Consider the following 25,479-nt stretch of genomic DNA (forward strand, 5'->3'; position numbering starts at 1 on the left):
GTTTTTAAATGGTGATTTCATTTATTAAGGAAAAAAAACTTCAGTTACCGGGCCCTGTGTGAAAAAGTAATTACCCCACTTGTTAAATCATGAATTTATTGTGGCCAATCACAATTTTTGGTTAATTTTGACTGATCATACCCAAGCCTGATTACTACCTCCAGACCTGTTCAATCAAGAAATAACTTAAACAGAATCTGTCCCGACAAGTCAGACAAAAGATCTAAAAAAGTTGCAACAAAATGACACGATCCAAAGAAATTCCAGAACTGTCGAGAAATCAAGTGATTGACATCAAACACTCTGGAAAGGGTTATAAAAGCCATTTCTAAAGTTTTAGGATACCAGCGAACCATAGCGAGAGAGCCATTACCTCACATGGAGAAAACATTTAACAGTAATAAACCTTACCAGGAGTTTACCCTAAGACAGTGGTTCTTAACCTGGGTTCGGTGAGGCAGTCGCTGGGGTTCAACGTCCATCCATCCAACCATTTTCTGAGCTGCTTATCCTCACAAGGGTCACGGGAGTGCTGGAGCCTATCCCAGCTATCATTGGGCAGGAGGCGGGGTACACCCTGAACTGGTTGCCAGCCAATCGCAGGGCACATATAAACAAACAACCATTCACACTCACATTCACACCTACGGGCAATTTAGACTCTTCAATTACCCTCCCGGGGTTCAACGTATTCAACAAACTTTCACAACAAATTCCGTTCCTCTGACATGAGAGTGGCACTTATGTCAGAGGAACGGAATTTCAACAAGGAAGGGGAATGTCAACAACAAAATTCCCATTCACTTACAGTCAATTTTCATTGAATTGAATTTATTTATTTTTTGTTGGAAATTCAAGTTTTGTTGGTTTTGTTCCTTTAACAATGATTTTGTGTGCAACTGATGTGTGGTTCATTTTGTGCATGGCCTGGATGACTGAGAATCTACACAGACAATAAAATATATACCTGTTTTGAGTTTGAAATAAACAATATTTTATTTTTGAAATTCGGAAGGGTTCCGTGAACTCCAGATGAAACTGGAGGGCTTCCGTACCTCCAACAAGGTTAAGAACCACTGCCCTAAGAGAACAGCAAAGAGTCATCCAAGAGGCCAACAAAGGCCTTTTGCAAAAAAACATATGAATGATTCCCAAGACTTTTGGGAGAATATTATATGGACTGACGAAGATGAAAGTTTAACTTTTTGGAAGGTGTGTGTCTCGTTACATCTGGCATAAATGTAGCACAGCATTTCAGAAAAAGAACAGCATACCCACAGTCAAACATCGTATTGGTAGAGAAATGGTCTTGGGCTGCCTTGCCCATTTAGGACTTGGACAACTTGCTGTGATTGATGGAACCATGAATTCTGCTCTTTAACAGAAAATCCTGACTCAGAATCATCTTTATCAGAATCAGAACCAAAATCATCTTTATTTGCCAAGTATGTCCAAAAAACACACAAAGAATTTGTCTCCGGTAGTTGGAGCCGCTCTAGTACGACAACAGACAGTCAATTGACAGAGAACACTTTTGAGACACAAAGACATTGACAAAAACAGTCACTGAGCAATAAAGGGTTGCTAGTTATCTGGTAATGTCACCAAGTATGTCCAAAACACACAAGGAATTTGTCTCCGGTAGTTGGAGCCGCTCTAGTACAAGACAGCCATTCGATAGAAAATACTATTGAGACATAAGGAGTGAAGGAGGACTGAAGGAGAATGTTCAGCCAGTTTGTGATCTCAAGCTGAAGCGCACTTAGGTTTTGCAGCAGGATAAGGATCAAAAACACACCAGCAAGTCAATTTCTGAATGGCTTAAAAAAACAAAATGAAGGTTTTGGAGTGGCCTACTCAAAGTCTAGACTTTTTGCTGAATTTAAACAATTCTGCAAGTAAGAGTGGGCCAAAATATCTCCACAGAGATGTGAAACACTCATTGCCAGTTAGAGTAAACACTTGATTTCAGTTGCTGCTACTGAGAATGGGCCAACCGTTATTAGGTTAAGTTCACTTGGGTTATATTTGTCTGATATTTATATTAACTTGATGGTCTGAAACATTAACATCGGGAAACTATGCAAAAATATAAGAATTTGAGAAAGGGGCCAATACTTTTTCACTGCACTGTAACTAATTTCTCCTAGAGATTTTATCTAATTGAGTTGTAACTTTGAGTGTCTCATCTCAAGATGTCGAACGAAAAGTTGTCAAAAGCTTTTCATTTTGTGTATTGCTATTCCCATGGTGACATGCTGTTTGTCAAGAACCCAAAACTGTTTTGAGGGTCTAAACATACATGCAAACTCATAAAACGGCCCACTCCCCTCTGACGAAATGCCTTCGTAGCATCTCCTAAAAAAAATTCACAAAAGCAGCCCCAGCAGTACATTTTACCAATGTCTTCCAAAATTGGGAGGAATATGTAACAGCCCAAGATCTACAAAAAAGGTTTCTTGGACCCATACCATAAACCAAACAGGAAGGCTGCCATTTTTAATTTACATTCTCATTTTACTTAATTTTTCACCTTTATAGCGGTCATATTTTAACAAACTCCTCCTCGACATTTTGTCTGATCGACTTCTAACTTTGGGTATGACATCTAAAGATGGTGATGAAAAATTATTAAAAGCTTTTCAATTCGTCTAACACTGTTGCCGTGCAGTTCTGAGTTCCCGCCTGTGTGGAGTTTGCATGTTCTTCCCGTGCCTCCGTGGGTTTTCTCCGGGCACTCCGGTTTCCTCCACCGTCCCAAAAACATGCATGGTAGGTTAACTGACGACTCTAAATTGCCCGTAGGTGTGAATGTGAGTGCGAATGGTTGTTTGTTTGTATGTGCCCTGCGATTGACTGGCAACCAGTTCAGGGTGTACCCCGCCTCCTGCCCGATGATAGCTGGGATAGGCTCCAGCACGCCCGCGACCCTAGTGAGGAAAGGCGACTCAGAAAATGGATGGATGGATGAAGTTAAGGAACCTTTGAATTACAAAAAAATGGGGGAAAAAAGGTTAATGAGATTATCATCAAATTTAAAATTACACACTCGAAAGACCTTTATAACCTGGTTACTTCTCTCTTCAAAATCTGCTGTAACATATTGGCAAACCTACTCACTCACCTTATCAACGCCTCAATGACTACTGGAAAGTTCACATAAATGTGGAAACAAGCAAAAATCAGTCTAATTTTTGAATCTGGGGCTGCAGATCAGGTGAGCAATTATCAGCCAATAAGTATTCTTCCTGTTTTCGAAACACATTTGGAAAAGATTGCGGCAATGCAACTAGAATAAAATGATTATCTACACTGATTACAATTTTAGTTCAAACCAAAGTTTTTTACAGAGTGCAAATTGTTATATGTTGGGAAAAAAAAATCGAATCTTACATAGACTATGGAAGCATATTTTTTTTTAGATCTTAAAAAAAGGCATTAGACACTGTACATCATAATACTCTTTTGTCGCAACTTTTAAAATTAAATTTTTCTGAAAAAAATTCTTGCTTTGCGTCATACCTTATGAATCGTGAACAATGCATCATCATTAGTAATAGGAAAAAAAATAAATAATCATCTTTTCTAAAATGTAAAACAGGCATTCCTCAGAGGTCAATTTTAGGACCATTACTCTGCAGCTAATTCCTTCTTAATTGCTCCGTAGTTTTCAACCTACAACCGCAAAGTTATCCCACCGAACAATCCAAGGTCGGGTTTGTCACTAACCTTCTCCGCGGCAAAGCAGCTAAATGGGCAACCGCGTTATGGCAAAACTCTTCCCCGGTATTCCAGTTATTTGATTATTTTTCCGCCAAACTCAAGAAAGTTTTTGGTCACCCCGTTCAGGTCAGAGAAGCCACTCGCCGCCTCCTTACGGTCACTCAGGGTGCGAGTTCCGTTGCCTCACATTCCGTCAAATTCAGAATTCTTGCGGGTGAATGCGGGTGGGATGACGCCGTGCTTAGGGGAATCTTTTTGAAGGGTCTGTCTGAGCAGCTGAAGGACGAGCTTGCTGCGCGAGATGAGCCCGCCTCTCTCGAGGATCTAATTTCACTTTCCAGCCGGCTACGGGAGAGAGCGCGAGAGATGGGGGTTAGAGCACGCAAGATCACTTCCACCATGGGCACGGCACCGTCAGCATCTCACCCGCCTTCTACGCCTCCGACTGCCCCTTCGTCACCCCCTATTGCACCAGATGAGCCCATGCAACTAGGTAATACACGACTAGACCCTCAGGAACGTCAGCGTCGCGTCACCCAGAGACTGTGTATTTATTGTGGCAAATCCCGTCAATTCCCGTCAATTCATTGCTTCATGCTTCATCACAAGCCTTCCACCAGCTGAAAACCCTTTTCTTCAGTGTTACCATCCTACGTCAGACAGATCCCTTCCTCCAGTTCATGGTAGAGATGGACGCCTCAGACACTGGGGCGGGGGCCGTTCTATCGCAGCGGGACCCTCTTCCTAAAAACTTCACCCCTGTGCCTTCTTTTCCCGTCGTCTATCCCCTGCGGAACGGAACTACGACGTTGGCAACCGAGAACTGATAGCCATCATCTGGGCATTGGAGGAATGGAGGCACTGGCTGGAGGGGACTGAAGTTCCGTTTGTTATCTGGACTGATCAGAAGAACCTTGATTACCTCCGTTCCGCCAAACGCCTTAACCCCCGAAAAGCTCGCTGGGCCCTTTTCTTGAGCCGATTTAATTTTAGCCTCTCCTTCCAACCTGGATCCCGGAACGGCAAACCTGACGCCCTGTCTCACATATATTGACTCCCCTCCAGCCCTGCAGAACAAGAAACCATCCTCCCTTCCTCGTGCTTCGTTGGAGCGGCCACCTGGAAAATCCAACAGGTGGTAAAAGAGGCTCAAAAGACTCACCCGGCCCAGACCTCCGAACCGGCTGTTCGTACCTGATTCCGCACACTCTGATGTCCTTCAGTGGGCCCACAACTCCAAGCTCACCTCTCATCCCGGTATCACACGCACCATCCATTTCATCCAACATTTCTGGTGGCCGAGCCTGGTCAGACACCCGGGTATTCGTCCAAGCCTGCTCCGTCTGTGCCCGAAGGAAGGCGTTACACCTGCACCCAGCTAGTCTGCTACGCCCTTTACCCATTCCAAGCCGCCCTTGGTCCCACATCGCTTTGGATTTCGCCACCGGCCTACTCCCCTCTGACGGTAACATTTTCACTATTATCGATCGATTTTCTAAGTAAGTCCATTACATTCCCCTTCCCAAGCTTCTCTCTGCCTTTGAAACTGCTAACCTCCTCGTTCTTCATGTTTTCAAACTCCACGTTATCCCCATGGACATCGTCTCGGACTGAGGTCGTCAGTTCTCCCCCCTTGTTTGGAAGGAGTTCTGTAAAGCAGTGGGTGCCTCAGCCAGCTTGTCTTCCAGGTACCACCCTCAGACCAACAGCCAGAGGGAGCGGGCGAATCAGTCTCTGGAGTCAGCTCTTCGCTGCGTTGCCGCACGCAACCCCACTACCTGGAGCTCATTCCTCCCTTGGATTGAGTACGCCCACAACTCCCTCACGAGCTCCGCCACCGGTATGTCTCCATTCATGGCATGTTACGGTTTCCAACCTCCGTTATTTAAGGAACCGGAGCATGCGGTGGCAGTTCCCGTGGTAATGGATCACCTTAAAAGGGTCCAGTCCGTGTGGAAGGACGTCAGGGCAGCCTTGGTCCAGTCCGCGGAGAGGAATAAATGGCTCGCAGACCTTCGTTGTTCCCCTACGCCTGAGTACAAGGTGGATCAGCCCGTTCGGCTTTCGTCCCGCGACCTCCCACTCCAGACTGAATCCTGCAAACTCACTCCACGCTTTATTGGTTCGTTCCCAATCACTAAAATCATCAATCCCACGTCAGTTGAACTTAAACTTCCGCAATCTCTGACGATTCATCCAACTGTCACTACTCAAGCCTGTCTTCACCTGTGATCATAGCCCTCCGGCCGTGCCCCTCCACCCCCCGCGCATTATCGACAACTATCCGGCTTTCACGGCCCAGGGGGAGGGGTTACCATTATCTGGTAGACTGGGAGGGCATGGTCCGGAGACGACTCCCTTCTTTCTGACTTTTACACGGCTCACCCGGGAAAGCCGGGCAGGACGCTAGGAGGCATCCGTTGAGCGGGGGGTACTGTCATGAGCTTGCCCTGCAGTACCTCTGTTGGAGCTCAGGTGGCACCTTGCGCCTCTCTCGCCCTCTCTCTCAGCACCTACTCAGCTGTACACCTGTCACCAATCAGCCTTCATTACCACCTGCATTAAAGCCTGCCAGATCCCGAAAATCCTTGCCAGAGTATTAGCGTTTCTCCTGCGGTATAACAGCTCTCCACTTGCACATAAGATACGCCCGTCTCAGATTCCCTGCTTCCCCCGTGTTCTTCCTTCTCCTCAGTACTCCCTCTGTGTTCCCCGCCATGCTGACCTCAACCGCCACGCCGCCCACCAGCTCACGCCACCGCCTGCTGCACGTTACCCGCCTCGAGGACCACCCAATACGCCCCAAGGATCAATCCTAAATATCCACTTCAACAAACCTTTCACCACAATCCTTTCAGCCTCCGCTTCCTTCTGGGTCCCGTTAACATCAGATCCTGACAGCATTATTATTATTTATTAACTAATTCACTGCATCTGATGTCTAAAGACATCAATTAGGCTCGAAACATGAAGTCAACGACGTCAATTGCAATTGTTTTTCACTGGGGATGGGCGGGGGAGGCTCTGGTGCAGTTCATATGTGAATCAGGCTTATGAACTACTGCAATGACAAGTAGTTGGCTGCAGAAGAACGATGCATTAAGATTAGTGCTCAGTAGCAGCATGAGGTTTGAGAATGAGAGATAAAACTAGAGGACATAAAAGGAAAGGAAGAAGTCGGACTACAAGCAGCTTACACTCAAATAGAGTATGTTACGAAAAATTATAATTCCTCATGATGAAATTGTTGACGTACAATACTCATCATAGCCGGATGGGCAGCCCTGGCCCAATGGTTAAGATCATCGCCTGCCACCGTGGGGGACCTAGGTTCAAGACCCCGACTGGACCATCCACCAACATCCCCTGGACTCACGGCTGTGGTGTCCTTGAGCAAGACACTGATACCCCGAAATGCTCCCCGGGCGCTTCAGCTGCCCCCTGCTCCAGTGTGTTCCACTAATATGTGTATGTGTTCACTGTGATGGGTTAAATGCAGAGAACAAATTTTGTGTGCATGCATGCATGCATGTTCATGACAATAAAAAAGTGATTCTTCTTCACCATAGATGAGTCGCTTTCAAGAGCCGCGATGAATTGGTGCGTCCTAGTTCAAAATCCATTGCCAAAAGCGAAAGGCTTGACAAAATAAAACTGTGACTGTACCAAAAATAGCATGTTCCAGACTCCAGAGACTTGTGCTGCTCTCTCTGCGTTGCCAGTCTATGTACAATAGACAATAAATATATTCATCATGACATGGCCATCCCGTCAATGCCCCACTTTCAACATGGCCACCACGTAGGCGCTATTTTTGTATATCTGTGACCCGGAAATACGTTAGCCGCGTTCTCTTCCTGCATTGCGCCACAGCGCCAGTAAACAACAGTGGCCAATTCTGGAACTAACAGACTTTGTCAACAGCAGTTTAAGTGACAAAGTGAAACTATTTTTTTGGACACATTGTTCAGTCCCGACAGTCAGTTTCATCCGATATCCGTTTTATCAAGGGTCCACTGTATTTTAATTTTGAAAGCAGACTTTTAATGTCTGTAAATTGTATGGAACTGAGATTTCTGTTGTTCATTTCGACACAAGACTTGTTGGTCTATTTGGTGTGTCTTTGGTGTGTTGGTTTTACTTCTACAATGTTGCACTGTGTAGAATTGATTCATTTATCATTTAAGATATTTGATTATTGCAATAAGCGGATTTATTTTTATTTTTTTTTAGATTTTTTTGTTTACTTAAGGTATCCATCCATCCATCCATTTTCTGAGCCGCTTCTCCTCACTAGGGTCGCGGGCGTGCTGGAGCCTATCCCAGCTGTCATCGGGCAGGAGGCGGGGTACACCCTGAACTGGTTGCCAGCCAATCGCAGGGCACATCGAAACAAACAACCATTCGCACTCACAGTCATGCCTACGGGCAATTTAGAGTCTCCAATTCATGCATGTTTTTGGGATGTGGGAGGAAACCGGAGTGCCCGGAGAAAACCCACGCAGGCACGGGGAGAACATGCAAACTCCACACAGGCGGGGACGGGGATTGAACCCCGCACCTCAGAACTGTGAGGCTGACGCTCTAACCAGTCGGCCACCGTGCCGCCTTACTTAAGGTAGTTAAATCTAATTTATTCGCATTGTTATATATGTGGTGCACCACAGATATGAGCATTTCCCTTCTCCATTGACTATCTTCCTATATGCAAGAGTGGCGACTGCTCTCTCAGAGGCGTCTCCAAAAATACACAGTGCTGTTAATTTGGCTGTCGATGGTAACAGATGAGCGTAAGGTCTGGGGATCTTCAGGTTCTGCAACTCTTGAAGACCATCTCTCTACCTGACACATAACTTTTCCTTCCCGTCAGGTAGTGGAGCATCCCAGTCTGCGGTGAGTTCTCTGAGGATGACTTTTCCTTGAATAGTCACAGGAGTGACGAACCCAAGAGGATTGTGCAGGCTGTTAACAGTAGCAAGAACTCCTCATCGAGTAAATGGCTTCCTCTTATTTTCAACGTTGTAGGTTAACGAGTCAGATTCCAAGTCCCAACGTAATCCCAGGCTACGCTGTGCTGGCAACTCATCAAAAGTTACGTCCAGGTCCTTGAGGTTGACAGCATGATCCTCTGACTCACATGCTGACATGACCTCCTTACCGTTGGATGCTAATTTGTGCAACCTGAGATTAAATAATCTCCTGCGTTCTTTTGAGCAGACTGATTGCTTCAGTGGCTGTCGCAAGGGACTTCAACCAGTCATCCACATAAAAGTCTCTTTCAGCAAATTATTTTGCATCTTTCCCGTGATCATTCTGACCTTTGCGTTTCGCTCTCCTTAGGCAGTAAATAGCCACAGCCGGGGACGGGCTCTTTCCAAAGATGTGGACATTCATCCGATACTCCACAATCTCCTTTGCTCGGTCGTTATCTCTGAAACAAAGAAATCTCAGAAAGTTGTGATCTACAGGCCGTACCATGAAGTTATGGAACATTTGTTGAATGCCCACGGTAAAGGAAATTGACTCTCTATGGAAGGACAACCACAAGGTTGCTGTTTCAATCCGATTCTGTCAAAAGCACCTGGTTTAAGGAGAGGCTGATCAGAGAGGATTTTCTGGGATGGTAAACCCTGAACGACGGTAAGTACCAATGTTTTCCTCCAGGTACTAGTGGGGGAGCTTCCTCTGGCTATCCACTTTGAAAGATGTTCTTCATAAATGTGACAAATTGTTTTTTCATTCCAGGGTTTCTTTTGAAAGATTGCTGCAGTGTGGTGAGGCATTGGAGAGCCTGTGTATAGATATTACACATCTCCAACACAAACAGTACATTTTCCACAATCACCAAACTGAGGTCGAACTTCTTTGCAAAGGGTGCGTCATGTGGGCCATTCACCTGCTCCCGGACCTTGTGAACCCTAATTATGGCTCACCACAGTAAAAACATGATGGGGACTTATTCCACGACGTGAGATATGTTTAGCAAGATGCTTCAACTGGGTGTGTGCCATAGCCTCTTCTTTAGTTGGTATTTCTGAATAATTGTTGGGTATCTCATTACATTCAATCAGTGTTGGTAATGGAAGCGTAATACTCCCATTATGGGTTCCACGACAAAACCATGTGCCTGTCTGCCTTCTCTTTCCCATGTTCCAGCGCAGGTTTTTTACAGAGTATGGTGAAGCGGGTCCTGAGAGATTGAAGATTGAGTGTACAAGAGACCTGTGGCTTTCAACATCCACGATTGTATACATCCAGACTGCAGTCAGGGTCTCCGGCTGGGTAAACCTTGACAACACATTTTTGAGCATGGTCAATCACTAGAGTTTTTATGGCCACAGATATCGGTGTATGTTTAGCAAACAGCAGAATCCCTTGTTACACTATCTCGCTTACGACCATCCTCTGAAGCATGGGTTTCTGTGCTTATAGACCATGGAACTGGCATGAAGGGTTCCAATGTGTGTCTTACTCATACATTCTGTACAGCTGATGTTTTCTTCACAGTTCCCTGCAGGATTGAATGCTTTTCAGCACTTATACCATATCCCATGCTTCTTTAATAAAGCCATTTCATCCATCAGCTTTTCCTGGAAGCCATGACATTTGAACAAGGAGTGTGGTTTATTGTGTAACACAAAACTTTTGCTAGATCTTCTTTAAAGGTGGGCCAGCTTGTGACGGATGGAGAATTGATGGATGAATATGGCGTATTGTGAGTGACAGATGACGTGTTAAGAAAAATGCCTGTTTTAAGAACAGCAACAGGCCTCTGTTTTCCATTTTGTGTAGCTGCTTGTTTGGACCTGCTAACTTGCTGATGAACGCTGCAAAGGCAAACCTGGGGTAATTACGCATCCTCGCCTGTTTACACACAAATTTCATGAAAACATATGGCGGAGAAGGAAATCTGTGTTCGTCTTTAAACTTAGAGCCCTGTGTGAGCCTTTTTGCATGCGAAATGGAAGCTTTTTGTGCAATTGGGTTGAAGCCACGAGATGTAGCTAAATAGCTTATCCCCAATAGACCATTGCAGCTTGCACCTCCATAAATCAGTCCCCAACCCAAACTCTGTTCATTTACGATAATCCCTGTTCATCACTTTAGGGAAACTATCACGTCTCTTCGATGGCCATTGCTTTCACTGAGCTGTTCCCATACAGCTCTAAGTCCCTGTTCTGGACGATTAACATGCACAGTTCTTATCCGTCTAGCGCATTTGCCTGAGTCTCGACCCAGCCACTTTACCAGAAGATCCAGTTGTTCACAAACTGAGAGATGAAAATCTCTAATGGTATTGTATAAGGATGCTTTTCTGGCTCGGAAACACTCAGGTTGGTTGTTGAATTGTGTGAGTCGAGATGACACTAGTTCGCGACAAGCAATGAATCTGACAAGGTCTGGCATCGCTTGCTTCTCATCAGACAGAATTTGTAGAGAGTCACTTTGATGAGAAGTGGGGCTTTGTGTCGGGTAGAAATCCTCACATTTATGACAGCCGTTGGAAGGCCATTTATTTGTTTCAATATGTATTCGCATCTCTCACTACAAGTGAGTTTTTGTTGAAGGTTTGATGTGGTTTGATGTCTGACACACACTGTGAAATGAGGCAACAGGGGGCATGCTATTGGAAACCTGTACATCTGGTTGTCTAATGGGCATGGACGATATGGGCTTGGCAGAATTATCCACGTCGAGTGACCCCTTCTACATACACTTTTGGACGTGTCTGGGTTGTCAAACATTTAAAACAAAGAGAAAAAAAGAAAAAAAGAAAAATACAATTAAAACAGCGTACAGTGCAAGAAATATAATTTAAAAGTGGAAATGCTCTAGAAAGCATGGGGAAAAAGAAGAGTTTTTAACCTGGACTTGAAAACATTCACACTGACGTCAATTCTGTTGGCAACTTATTCCATTTGTGTGCAGCATAATAGCTAAATGCTGCTTCCCCATGTTTGCTTTGGACTCTGTACTCCACTATTTGACCTGAGTCTGTCGTTCTCAGAGCCCTACTGGGTTTATAGTCCATTAGCATTTCATTCATGTATTCAGGACCTAAACCGTTTAGTGATTTATATACAAGTAGCAGAACTTTAAAATCTATTATAAAGCTGACTGGAAGCCAATGTAAAGACTTTAGAATTGGAGTAATATGCTCTGACCTCTTTGTTTTGGCCAGTATCCGAGCTGCAGCATTCTGAATGAGCTACAGCTGTTTAATGCTCTTTTTAGGGAGTCCAGTCAGAAGACCATTACAATAGTCAAGTCTGCTTGCGATAAAAGCATGGATGAGCTTCTGCTGGTCTGCTTGTCACATGCAAGCCTTCGCTCTGGATATGTTCTTCAGATGGTAGAAGGCAGTTTTAGTAATTGATTTGATATGACTGTTGAAAGCCAGGTCGGAATCTATCAGAACACCAAGGTTTCGGGCTTGGTCTTTGGTTTTTCTCTTCTTTATTGCAAAATAAGTCTGTTGTAACGGGCAAACCATCACGCCATTCATTGTCTACATCGCTTATTCTGTTCAGCGTCAGAGGGAATTGAAGACTATCCCAACTAAGGGTGAAAAGTCACAGTAGCAGATAAATTACTGAACTCGAGACCATTGTTCTCAAGGAACATGCTAAAATTCCTGAAGAATGCTGCCAGCTGGTGTCTGGCCATATATCTCATTAGCAGCATACTACTGTATAACAACAACAACAACAGGTGTTCTACAAAGTAAAGAACATGCTTGTCAAGAAGGGGTTAAATAATTTTTAGGTTGAACTATTCATTGTTTTATGTTGAAACAGCTTGAATTATTAGCTGTGTGGAACTATTAAACTGTTGCTTTGTTAGTACATCATTGAAAGTTTGTAAATTGTGTACATAAATGTCATTTCTAATGGGGGTTGAATAATTTTGATTGTCAGACTCAACTGTCCACATATTGTATGGTTGGTTGGATATGGTTCAGCCACAGCCTTGATCAGCCACAGCCTTGATGAGGTGAAATCCTAAGATTGCTAGTGTATTCAATCTTCAACTTCAAACAACTGTGTCAAATGAATTTCCAATTCTAGTATGAATTCTCAAAATGCTTTTCTACAGCAGACTTTAATGTAGCACTGATGGCACTGAAGTGGATGCACACCAAAAAAGGGAAACGATATGACCACAGAAAACAGTAGTCGTCCCACTGCACTCAAAAAGCTTACAATGTCATTTTATAATCCCCTCCAAAAGTATTGGCCAAATCCTAGCTGTACACTGAAAACATTTGGGTGTGACATTATAAGATTAATAAGAGACAAGGGCTTAACCTTTCATCTTTTATCTCCAATACTTTTTGAGGGGAATATTCGTATATGAATGACAAGGCTATATGAATCAAAACTAGCATTCATAACACCCAACACACACACAGACATGGATGAAATGGTGCAAAAATAAAACAATAGGCGACTTTAACTATATGTTTGTTGAACTATTTGAATACTGGTTACAAGGGATTCCTGCCAGCCAAATCCTTTGAAGTGTGACCTGTGAACTCTGCAATTTGCGGGTTTAACGACCGAAATATGAAACCATCCACCTGCATAATATGTACAGCAGGCATACATTGCTGTGAATGTGCAGGCTGACGAGTTATCATCTTTGCTTTCATGACTTTTTTGCTAGGTACAGTAAATGATGATTTAAGTTGGCATTCTCGCAATACAGAATATATTACTGAAAAATACGACTTGGGCTTCCACAGAAAACTAAGTGTTCACCTTTGAATCGTTCAAGGAGATGGCGTCCCACGTACCAGCATGCTGTCTCAAAGTTTGGGAACGGGGTGATGGTTTTCACCTTTAGCCGCTTCTCAATTTCATTTGCTCTAAAGAAAATCAACGGAACTGCTTTAGCATAAGTTAAGTTTATATTGTCAAAATCTTATCAAACAAAATGGCTAGCAAGGCAGAATAAAGGGTGATTTTGTGTGTGTGATAAAACAAGTGTTCAAACCTCATCTGCATCTCGACACTCAAGTTGTGGACAAAATGGCCAGAGAATGCCAAACAGTCAACAGGAGTCAGAATAGCATTGATCCAACCTGAATAAATGCAGACATCATTAAAAGGAAAACAAATAAACATCAACAACTGCATATGATATCACAGACAATTAATAACAGAGCGTCACATTTTCTTTAATTTTGGTACTTGGAAAATAGTGGACAGGTGTGCCAATAATCTGCTGCATACATCTTCAAATTAAATGGAGCAGGAAAACGACATCTTGCCACAAACATGATTAAAAACTATCATACACATACACAGAAATATGTAAAGGGTTGAGATTAATCTGAATATGACTTCATAAAAAGTAAGAAGAAATGTCGTATGAGAGGTGTGGGCCATTCCATAACTACTTCAGAAATCAGCTGCTCGTGTGCTGACGAAGACCAGAGGGTGGAAGCATCACTGCATTGGCTCCCTGTGAGTTTCAGGATCGATGTTAAGGTTCTTCTACTAGCTTTTAAACATCTTAACGGTCTTGCGCCATAGCATCTGTTATGCTTTTATCCTATCAACCCTCGTGAGTCCTAAAGTCCTCTGGCACCGGTCTTTTAACTATTCCAAAAACTACAAACAAAACCTACAAAAGGCTACATTCAGCCATTATGGCCCGCACCCCATGGCATCAGGCACTTACAGACTGTTGATGCTTTTAAAATTAGGCTCAAGACTCGCCTGTTTGGCTTAGCTTTTAACTGATTTCTTATTTATTTAGCCTTAAACTGATTTCTTTCTTATTTAGTTCGATATTTATCTACTGATTTGTTTTTTTCATATATATTTTGTACCCCATTTTATTGTCTCTCCTATTGTCCTTCAGTTTTTATCCTGTCCTGTTGTCTTCATCTTTTTAAGTTTTACTCCAGTGTCTCCTCATGGAAGCCTCCATGCTGGGAGGTGTGTTGCAATTTTTACGTATGAAAAGTGGTACAGTGGGACCTTGGTTTTCGTATGCCCCAATTTGTGTTCAATATTGGTTATTTCTGATTAATTTGACCGACATTTTGTTCTGGAATTTGTTCATTGACTCATTCATTTTCGTTGGGGAAAAAAAAAAATCTTATGTCCAGGAATTGCCCGCCCACGCAAAACATTTGCACACCCACATGAAGCATCCAGTGCGCATGCGCAACATTGTACAGTCTATTCTAACTGAATGAGTATCACGCAGCCAGTGCATTCGGGCATTTATAAAGGTTTTTGTATCTTCAGCAACTGCCAGCTAGTCCACCATGGGGCCAAGGAAATTCCAGGTGTTAGCCCTTCAAAGAAGAAGACACAAAAGACGATCAAGTTAAAAAAATAACCGTAGCAAAGTAAGAAAATGGCATACGGAGGGCCGATCTCATCGGGATGTAGATAAAGCCTGCCTCAATGCTAAATTTAATCCTGGCGAAAACAAACAAAATCAAGGAAGCTGATATTGCAAAAAGGGAAATGTGTCTGACAAAACACAGATTCCAAGCAGTTGAAGATGTGGACAAGTTTTTACTGGTGAGGATAAAGAAAAAACAGCTAAGTGGGAGACACCGTTTCATTCGTGAAAAGGCACGGCTGTTGCATGCGGATCTCGTGAAGACAATGGCTGGAACGAGTGCTTCTGTGAGTGAATTTAAGGCCAGCATAGGTTGGTTTGACAATTGTAAGAAGCGAACTGGCATTCACATTGTCCTAAGACATGGCGAGGATGCAAGTTCAGGCAGACATGCAGCCGAAAGATTCGTCTGTGAGTGAGTAGATAGTGGCTGAAGGATTCCGAAGCCAACTATTCTTTAACTGTGATGAAACAGGCCTCTTTTGGAAAAAAAAATGTCAAACAGGACCACCTACTGGTCATGGACAATGCGCCCGCTCATCCTCCAGGCTTGGAAGAGCAGCTGTTGGAGGAGTTTGGTCACATCAATGTGAAGTTTGTTCACCCTAATGCAACTCCTCTCATTCAACCCCATGGACCAACAGGTAATTTCACACTTCAAAAATCTTTACACCAAAGCACTGTTCCAAAGGTTCTTTGAAGTGACTTTGAACACTGAATTGACCTAAGGAGAATTTTGGAGGAATCACAAATATCCTTATTTACATAAGCCTGATTGTTAAGGCTTGGCATGTAGTGACTTCCAGGACAATGAACTGCTTGGAAAAAATTGTGGCCAGTATGTGTCCTTGAGTAGGATTTTGATGACCCTGCACCTGTAGTGGACTCTATTGTCCATGGGGTTGGACGTGAGTTGCCACAATATGGAAGAATTTGTGAATAACCACAGGGAAGAGCTAACCACTGGAGAGCTGCAAGACCTTCGAGCTGAGGAACTTCCTTCAGAGGAGGAGGAAGAGAGTTGAGAATGTGCCTTCAGTGCAAGTGAAGTGCAAGATTTTGTGAGAAATATCACCCCAACAAAGCTTTTGCAAGCTGTGTCTGCAATTTATTCAATGACAATGCCTTTAAGCAGATTTAAGATTAAGCAAATCTTAGAGATGCCAGAAACAGACCTCTCTGGACAGATTTTTTTGTGGGACAGGGCTCTAGTGATACTCAAGATGGTTCTCGCACCAAAAAAGAGAAAGGGAAGTAAGCCTGGATTGGTCGGATGTCCTTTCAAAACAATAACCTTCCTTTCTCCCTCTCTTGTCCTTCCATACATCAACAAGAGTCTCCAAAAAAGGTAAGACTGATCAGGGTTTCCCTCATATCTGTGGCAGGCCGCCACAATTACATTTTGGCCACTGCAAATAGATTTTGGCATTTGTTGCGCGGAAAATGTTCCTCGATTGTGTGTCTCCTAAAGATCCATGTGTGTCTGCTCATGATCCATAGAACCAATTTCCTTTCTGTTACGTTACTGAAGTGACAGTCCCTTAAATGACTTAAATATCAAAAGTATCGATACTTAATTTTGAGAATCGTTGTTCTGGTATCAGAGTCATCGATATTTGAGACAATACATTTATTTATCGATCCATTTGATTAGTCATATTTATTTCACCATGTTTTTTGCATGTAAAACTATACTTGTCTATAAAATGTATTTTTTGTCAATATTTATGGGTGTCTGGGATGGATTAATTGGATTTAGAGTCATTCCAATGGGAAATACTGCTTTGGCTTTAGTATGCTTCGGTTTTAATCAGACGTTTAGGAGCAGATTAATCACAAAAAACAAGGTTCCACTGTATATGAATAAATTTTTATTGATTGATTGACTTTTTTTCCCCCCGCTAACTTTTAGGGGGGGGAAAAATGAACATTTTCATGAATTTCACTTTCTAAAAAATATGTACAGTCTCAGGAAAAATATTGGACATTTACGCATGCAATTGAAACAGAAGATGTCCAAATTTTTTACTAGAACTCTACAGACTTGTGAAATATGACTATTTATCACAGCTCACATGGCATGAAGGTAGTTTTTCAGTTCTGACCTGATGGGATGAACAAAGTCTGTCCTTGCTTCAGATGGCATTTATAACACTTGTCCACTTGGTCAGCAAAGAACATTTCACTGTGATTGGATGATGACCTCCAGCGCTCATACAGAGAAAGATTGGCAGATGTGGGCTTGATGAGAAAGAAGATCTTTTCTCCCTGGAAATACGACAGCAATTTCTTTTACGAAGAAAGAGTGCAATTCAGTGTTTTCCACATTTTTTCTTTCAGAGAAATCAGTCAGAGGTTCGAAAAGAAAATTGGTGCAATCTGAACACAATTTTAATCAGGTTACAAACACTCCAAAATCATTTGGTACCTTTAATACATGATACCAGACAGAGGCACCACCACACTCAATGTGGAAGTCTGTGTAGCTGTCTTTGACACAGATCAGACAGTATTTAGTGACTTTTGGCTTTCCAAGCAGAGCGTCTTCAGGCCAGTAGTTTTCAACCCAAGACAAGCTCTGCACAATTTGAGGGCTCTCCACAATACTGTTCATCCTGTTCCAGAGAAAAAAGTGAAACATGAATTTGGGCATGAATACCTTCACACTTTCAAAATTGTTGAATATTTTTAAGTTTTCCACTGAGTGTGTACCTTGAGTCAGAGAACTCCAGATTGATTACATTTAATACTCTCTTCCTGTTTGTGCTGTAATAATAATCAACAAACTCTCTAAGCTTCATCTTGCTATCAGTCTGTCTAGTGACATCAACAACATCAACACCGACATCAGGACCTGAGATGAAGAAAAAAAAGGGCAAAATTACAGATGTTCATGAACAACGAAGCAACCATCCATCCCTCCATCCATCCATTTTCAAGTAAAATAAAACCGTTTCCCAAATTTAAGGTAATTTGGTCCACACATTTTTGACCAGTCTGCTGAGAACAATATGGCTTGACACACCTCTGCAATAATAATAAAAAACAAAAAGATGCAAAGTACAACACAATGTCAGATGTGTGTATGTATCCATCTTTCCTCAATCTGCATGCTGATCACCGTGTTCATTTTAAGTCAATGATATGGCGGTGTAGCCAAATAGTTTTTTTCTACGCCTTATTGTTACTGTGGTTAACTTACATGTCATAGTAGTAGTATTTTTATTCAGTCAATATACAGCAACATATTTCACAATACAGACATTTTACAAACAGTCATACACTGAGTAGTGACAGAACTGGCACAGGGAGAAGCAAAATGCTTGTTAAAGCCTAGCCTAATTTTTAGCAAACATATCTAATTAAGCTACCAGCTTCCAAAATATAAGGGGGAAAAAAACAACAGACAAGTCAATAATGTTTACAATCTTCAAAAACAGCCTTACGAGCAACTATTTTGAAAAATAAAAATGAATCACAATTTTTAAAATTTATACTTGCATCATTCCAAAATTCTCCTCCTGGAAGCCGTCACCTTATCGTGGTGGAGGGGTTCGTGTGTCCCAATGATCCTAGGAGCTAAGTTGTCTGGGGCTTCACGCCCCTGGTAGGGTCACCCATGGCAAACAGGTCCTAGGTGAGGGACCAGACAAAGGACGGCTAAAAGACTCCTATGATGAAAAATATAAGTGGATCGAGGTTTCCCTTGCCCGGACGCGGGTCACCGGTGCCCCTCTCTGGAGCCAGGCCTGGAGGTGGGGCTCAAAGGCGAGCGCCTGGTGGCCGGGCCTGCAGCCATGGGGCCCGGCCGGGCACAGCCCGAAAGGGTATCGTGGGTTCTCCTTCCCATGGGCTCACCACCTGTGGGAGGGGCCATAGGGGTCGGGTGCAGTGCGAACTGGGCGGTGGCCGAAGGCAGGGACCTTGGCGATCCGATCACCGGCTACAGAAGCTGGCTCTTGGGACGTGGAATGTCACCTCTCTGGCAGGGAAGGAGCCCGAGCTGGTGTGTGAGGTCGAGAAGCTCCAACTAGATATACTCGGACTCGCCTCCACACACAGCTTGGGCTCTGGTACCAGTCCTCTCGAGAGGGGTTGGACTCTCTTCCACTGTGGAGTTGCCCATGGTGAGAGGCGATGAGCAGGTGTGGGTATACTTATTGCCCCCTGGCTTGGCGCCTGTACGTTGGGGTTCACCCCGGTGGACGAGAGGGTAGACTCCCTCCCGCTTCGGGTAGGGGGACGGGTCCTGACTGTTGTTTGTGACTATGGACCAAACAGCAGTTCAGAGTACCCACCCTTTTTGGAGTCCTTAGAGGGGTGCTGGAGATCGCTCCCGCTGGGGACTCCATCGTTCAGCTGGGGGACTTCAATGCTCACGTGGGCAATGACAATGAGACCTGGAAGTGGGTGTTTGGGAGGAACGGCCCCCCCAATCAGAACCCGAGAAGTGTTCTGTTATTGGACTTCTGTGCTCATCACGGATTGTCCATAACGAACACCATGTTCAAACATAAGGGTGTCCACATGTGCACTTGGCACCAGGACACCCTAGGTCGCAGTTCGATGATCGACTTTGTGGTCGTGTCATCGGACTTGCGGCTGCATGTCTTGGACACTCGAGTGAAGAGGGGTCGGAGCTGTCAACTGATCACCACCTGGTGGTGAGTTGGGTCCAATGGTGGGGGAAGATGCCGGTCCGACGTGACAGGCCCAAACCTATTATGAGGGTCTGCTGGGAACGTCTGGCAGAATCCCCTGTCAGAAGGAGTTTCAACTCCCACCTCCGACAGAACTTTGCCTCCATTGTTGAGGCCGTAAGGTGGTCGGTGCCTGTCGTGGCGGCAATCCCAAAACCCGTTGGTAGACACCAACGATGAGGGATGCCGTCAAGCTGAAGGAGGAGTCCTATCAGGCCTTTTTGGCCTGTGGGACTCCTGAGGCAGCTGATGGATACCGGTTGGCCAAGCGGAATGCAGCTTTGGTGGTCGCTGAAGCAAAAACTCAGGTATGGGAGGGGTTCGGTGAGTCAATGGAGAAAGAGGAAATTCTGGTCCACCATCCGGCGTCTCAGGAGGGGGAAGCAGTGCACCATCAACACTGTGTATAGTGGGATGGGGCGTTGCTGACCTCGACTCGGGACGTTGTGAGTCGGTGGGGAGAATACTTCGAAGACCGCCTCAATGCCACCGACATGCCTTCCCATGCGGAAGCAGAGTCTGGGTTCTCTGACGCGGGCTCTCCTATGTCTGGGGTTGAGGTCACCAAGGGGGTTGAAAAGCTCTTTGGTGGCAAGGCCCCAGGGGAGGATGATATTCGAGTTCATAAAAGCTCTGGATGTTGTGGAGCTGTCCTGGTTGACACGCCTCTGCAACATTGCGTGGACATCAGGGACAGTGCCTCTGGATTGGCAAACTGGGGTGGTGTGTTCCAACTACATGGGGATCACACCCCTCAGCCTCCCTGGTAAGGTCTATGCAGGGGTGCTGGAGAGGAGGGTCCGTCAGAAAGTCGAATCTCAGATTCAGGAGGAGCAGTGTGGTTTTCGACCTGGCCGTGGAACAGTGGACCAGCTCTAAACCCTCTGCAGGGTCGTCGAGGGTGCATGGGAGTTCGCCCAACCAATCTACATGTGTTTTGTGGACTTGGAGAAGGCGTTCGACCGTGTCCCTCGGGGAGTCCTGTGGGGGGTGCTGCGGGAGAATGGGGTACCGAACCCTCTGATACGGTCTGTTCGGTCCTCTACGACCGGAGTCAGAGTTTGGTCCGCATATCCGGCAGTAAGTCGGACTCGTTTCCGGTGAGCGTTGGACTCCGCCAAGGCTGCCCTTTGTCACCGATTCTGTTCAGAACTTTTATGGACAGCATTTCAAGGCGCAGCCGAGGCGTGTAGAGGGGGTCCGGTTTGGTGGCCTCAGTATTGAATTTCTGCTTTTTGCAGATGATGTGGTTCTGTTGGCTTCATCAAGCCGTGATCGCCAACTCTCACTGGAGCAGTTCGCAGCATAGTGTGAAGCAGCTGGGAGGAGAATCAGCACCTCCAAATCTGAGACCATGGTCCTCAGTCGGAAAAGGGTGGTGCGCGCCCTCTCCAGGTCGGGGATGAGATCCTGCCCCAAGTGGAGAAGTTCAAGTATCTTGGGGTCTTGTTCACGAGTGAAGGAAGAATGGAACGGGAGATCGACAGGCGGATCGGTGCAGCGTATGCAGTGATGCGGACTTTGTATCGATCCGTTGTGGTAAAGAAGGAGCTAAGCCGAAAGGCGAAGCTCTCAATTTACCGGTCGATCTACGTTCCTACCCTCACCTATGGTCACGAGCTCTGGGTCGTGACTGAAAGAACGAGATACCCTGCGGAGGAAACTCATTTCTGCCACTTGTATCCGGGCTCTTCCTTAGAGATAGGGTGAGAAGCTCGGTCATCCGGGAGGAGCTCAGAGTAGAGCCGCTGCTCCTCCACATTGAGAGGAGCCAGATGAGGTGGCTGGGGCATCAGATTAGGATGCCTCCCGGACACCTCCCTGGTGAGGTGTTCCGGGCACATCCCACCGGGAGGAGACCCCGGGGACGACCCAGAACACACTGGAGAGACTACGTCCTTCGGCTGGCCTGGGAACGCCTCGGGATCCCCCTGGAAGAGCTGGATGAAGTGGCTGGGGAGAGGGAAGTCTGGGCATCCCTGCTAAAGCTACTACCCCCGCGACCCGACCTCGGATAAGCGGTAGAAAATGGATGGATGGATGGGCATTCCAAAATTTAACTCCAAAAAGAGAAACACATCTCCTTTAGATTGCCATTATAGCTTTTTGTACTGATCCAATATCAACAATAATCATACATGCTTTACTTATTTTGCGGTATGGAATTTAGAAAAGGCTTGATCAAGTGATATCAATCAAACAGATTATTTACTTGTTATTAAACTTACACACACCTCTTAAGTTATATTGAGATTCCCGAATTGAAAATAACTTTTGAATGGAGTGTGGAAGCGATTGTGTTTTTGCTCTGAACATTATTTGCATTACTTCATAATAGTCTAAGTCCTTTAATTTCATAACATTTAAATTAATAAAAAGTGGGTCTGTGTGAAAGTAATAAGCAGCCCTATTAATAATATGTGTTGCTAGTTTTTGCAGAACCACAATTGCATTTATTATTGTTAGGGATGTCTCAAGCCAACGATCCGATCTGATACCGGTCCGATCCGATATCAACAATAATCATACATGCTTTACTTATTTTGCAGTATGGAATTTAGAAAAGGCTTGATCAAGTGATATCAATCAAACAGATTATTTACTTATGATTAATCAATGGGTTACATAAAGTAACTATGAACATAGGAATGTACTACAATTGAATAAAATGAAAATTATATTGGAAAATCCTGAAAAATAAATACAATAAAACAAAAGTAACAAAAATTATCCATTTTCTGTACCACTTATCCTCATTGAGTCTGGGCGAGAGGCGGGGTACACCCTGAACTGCCAGCCAACCGCAGGGCACATATAAACAAACAAACATTGACACTCACATTCACACCTACAGGAAATTAAGAGTCGGCAATTAACGTACTGTGGAAGTTTTTGGAATGTGGGAGGAAACCAGAATACCCGGAGAAAACCCACGAAGGCAGAACATGCAAACTCCACACAGGCGAAGACGGATTTGCACCTGGGTCCTCAGAACTGTGATGCAGACATCATAACTAGTCAGCCACCGTGCCGCCCTCTTATAATTCATCAATTTATTTTATAAAGCTTGTATTTTTCTTCTCTATCACTCGTTCTTACCGATAAGAATTTCTTCTTGATTTTTCTTTTTGTATGCCCTTAGCAGACCTTACCTTTTGTCATCCATGGCTTTTCTCTACTGTATATACATTCTTCACCCTGAACCTTTTAATTGGACATTGTTTTTTATACAATTAAAAAAAAAATGCGAACAAAAAAAATCATAAATAAATGTGCGGCACGGTGACCGACTGGTTGGCACATCTGCCTCACAGTTCTGAGCACCTGGGTTCAAATCCGGCCTCATCTGTGTGGAGTTTGCATGTTCTCTCCGTGCCTGGGTGGGTTTTCTCCGGGCACTCCGGTTTCCTCCCACATCCCAAAAACATGCATGGTAGGTTAATTGAAAACTAAATTGTCCGTAGGTCTGAATGTGAGTGCGGATGGTTGTTTGTTTGTATGTGCCCTGCGATTGGCTCGCAACCAGTTCAGGGTGTACCCCGCCTCTCGACCAGAGTCAGCTGGGATCGGCTCCAGCACGCCCGCGACCCTAGTGAGGATAAGCGGTATGGAAAATGAATGAATGAATGAATGAATGAACAAAAAAAAAAATGTATGCTTGATTCGGATCATACGGCACGGTGGGCGAATGATGAGAGCGTCAGCCTCACAGTTCTGAGGACCGGGGTTCAATCCCCGGCCCCGCCTGTGTGGAGTTTGCATGTTCTCCCCGTGCCTGCGTGCGTTTTCTCCGGGCACTCCGCTTTCCTCCCACATCCCCAAAACATGCATGAATTGGACACTCTAAAATTCCCCATAGGTGTGAATGTGAGTGCGAAAGGTTGTTTGTTTGTATGTGCCCTGCGATTGGCTGGCAACCAGTTCAGGGTGTACCCCGCCTCCTGCCCGATGATAGCTGGGATAGACTACAGCACGCCTCCGACCCTAGTGAGGAGAAGCGGCTCAGAAAATGGATGGATGGATGGATTCGGATCATCAACATAGACCCCATGCCAATCATAATTTAGAACACTGCTTCTCAAAGTGGGAAGTCTGGGCGTCCCTGCTAAAGCTACTGCCCCCGCGACCCGACCTCGGATAAGCGGTAGAAAATGGATGGATGATTCTCAAAGTGTGGTCCGCATACCACTGGTGGTACACGGGGCTCCCTCTGGTGGTACGTGAAATAATCATTAAATATTGTTGCACTCGCAACACTGCAGTTGTGTTGTTCATAAGTTCTGCATTTTCCAAGTTTCTGTGAGGCCTTGAAGGTAACCAACAGTGTGATTTGTGATTGGCTGAGGAAGTTGAGGGGCGGGGAGAGAGCGAATGTGTGTACATTCAGACATGTAGGCTGACGGTTACCGGATATAGGGTACAGTACTAGTTTAATCTTGTTATGGCGTGATTACGAACGACACTAATCATTTTTTTTTTTTAAATGGAGTTTGTTGATAGAATAGAATAGATTCACCTTTTATTTTCATGAACATGCATGCATGCACACAAAATTTGTTCTCTGCATTTAACCCATCACAGTGAGCACATACACATGTTACTGGAACACACTGGAGCAGGGGGCAGCTGAACCGCCCGGGGAGCATTTCGGGGTATCAGTGTCTTGCTCAAAGACACCACAGCCGTGAATCCGGGAGATGTTGGCGGATGGTCCAGTCAGGGTCTTGAACCTAGCTCCCCCACGGTGGCAGGCGATGATCTTAACCATTGGGCCACAGCTGCCCAATGCTGGAGCTCACTGTCGTCCTGGTTTCTTCATCCAAGTGAAGGCAGCAGTACATGAACAACTGTGGCTCCTGTGGGAGCACTGATGAAACCCGCGCTAAGCAGCAGCAAACGAATGGGGCAACCAGTAAAAAATAAAATATGGGTTTATTTGCAGCGGGAGTCAGTAAGATTCCAATCCGCAGTATGCATGTGATATGTGGCCATATGCAATGAATGCATGAATCCATCACATCTCAAATGCCATCCCATAACAAAACACACAGCAAGCAGTTAATCTATACCACCTACACTGAAAGAAAGCACTTAATTCTTGGTTGCATATGATTAAAATGAGGTAATTTCCCCCTCTTATCCAAAAAAATCATATTTAACACATTTTAATTGTGCAACCAATTTACTTGTTGGAATTGAGTAAATTCAAAGGACTTTTTTTTCCCAGAGTGTGTGAAAAGTTTCGCTTTCTTTTTCAGAAAGCATGTTTTGGATACAGTGAGAATTTTACTTGAACCGATGCATATACATGTTTAAATGTTTATCAGATAAATACATTTTTCATCAATATGGGCAACATGGCGGACGACTGGTGAGCACATCTGCCTCACAGTACTGCCTGTGCGGACTTTGCATGTTCTTCCCATGCCTGCGTGAGTTTTCTCCGGGTACTGCGGTTTCCTCCCACATCCCCAAAACATGCATGGCAGGTTAAGTGAAAACTGTAAATTGCCCGTAGGTGCGAATGTGTGTTCGAATGGTATTGTTTATAAGTGCCCTGCGATTGGCTGGGGACCAGCTCAGCGTAGACCCCGCCTCTCGACCAGAGTCAGCTGGGATGGGCTCCAGCACGCCCCCTCGCCTCCACACACGGCTTGGGCTCTGGTACCAGTCCTCTCAAGAGGGGTTGGAT

The 25,479-nt window shown here is 44.6% G+C and overlaps 1 protein-coding gene across 8 annotated transcripts in view; it reads right to left on the minus strand.

Annotated features, from left to right (window-relative positions):
• phf2 (PHD finger protein 2) overlaps nucleotides 1–25,479 on the minus strand; it is a 217,640-nt gene that overhangs the window by 145,153 nt on the left and 47,008 nt on the right. For all 8 annotated transcript variants that reach the window (XR_009790231.1, XR_009790230.1, XR_009790232.1 and 5 more), the window contains 5 exons: nucleotides 17,800–17,941; nucleotides 17,516–17,702; nucleotides 17,193–17,355; nucleotides 13,720–13,807; nucleotides 13,485–13,591 (listed from right to left, as the gene is read on the minus strand). Coding sequence is in view for 3 of the 8 variants with exons in the window: in XM_061785746.1 (XP_061641730.1) it covers nucleotides 13,485–13,591; nucleotides 13,720–13,807; nucleotides 17,193–17,355; nucleotides 17,516–17,702; nucleotides 17,800–17,941 (687 nt within the window). In the remaining 5 variants the exon portion in view is untranslated. The remainder of the gene's footprint in view (nucleotides 1–13,484; nucleotides 13,592–13,719; nucleotides 13,808–17,192; nucleotides 17,356–17,515; nucleotides 17,703–17,799; nucleotides 17,942–25,479) is intronic.

This window comes from Phyllopteryx taeniolatus, chromosome 9 (genome assembly GCF_024500385.1).
Source record: "Phyllopteryx taeniolatus isolate TA_2022b chromosome 9, UOR_Ptae_1.2, whole genome shotgun sequence".
Classification (NCBI taxonomy): Eukaryota; Metazoa; Chordata; class Actinopteri; order Syngnathiformes; family Syngnathidae; genus Phyllopteryx; species Phyllopteryx taeniolatus.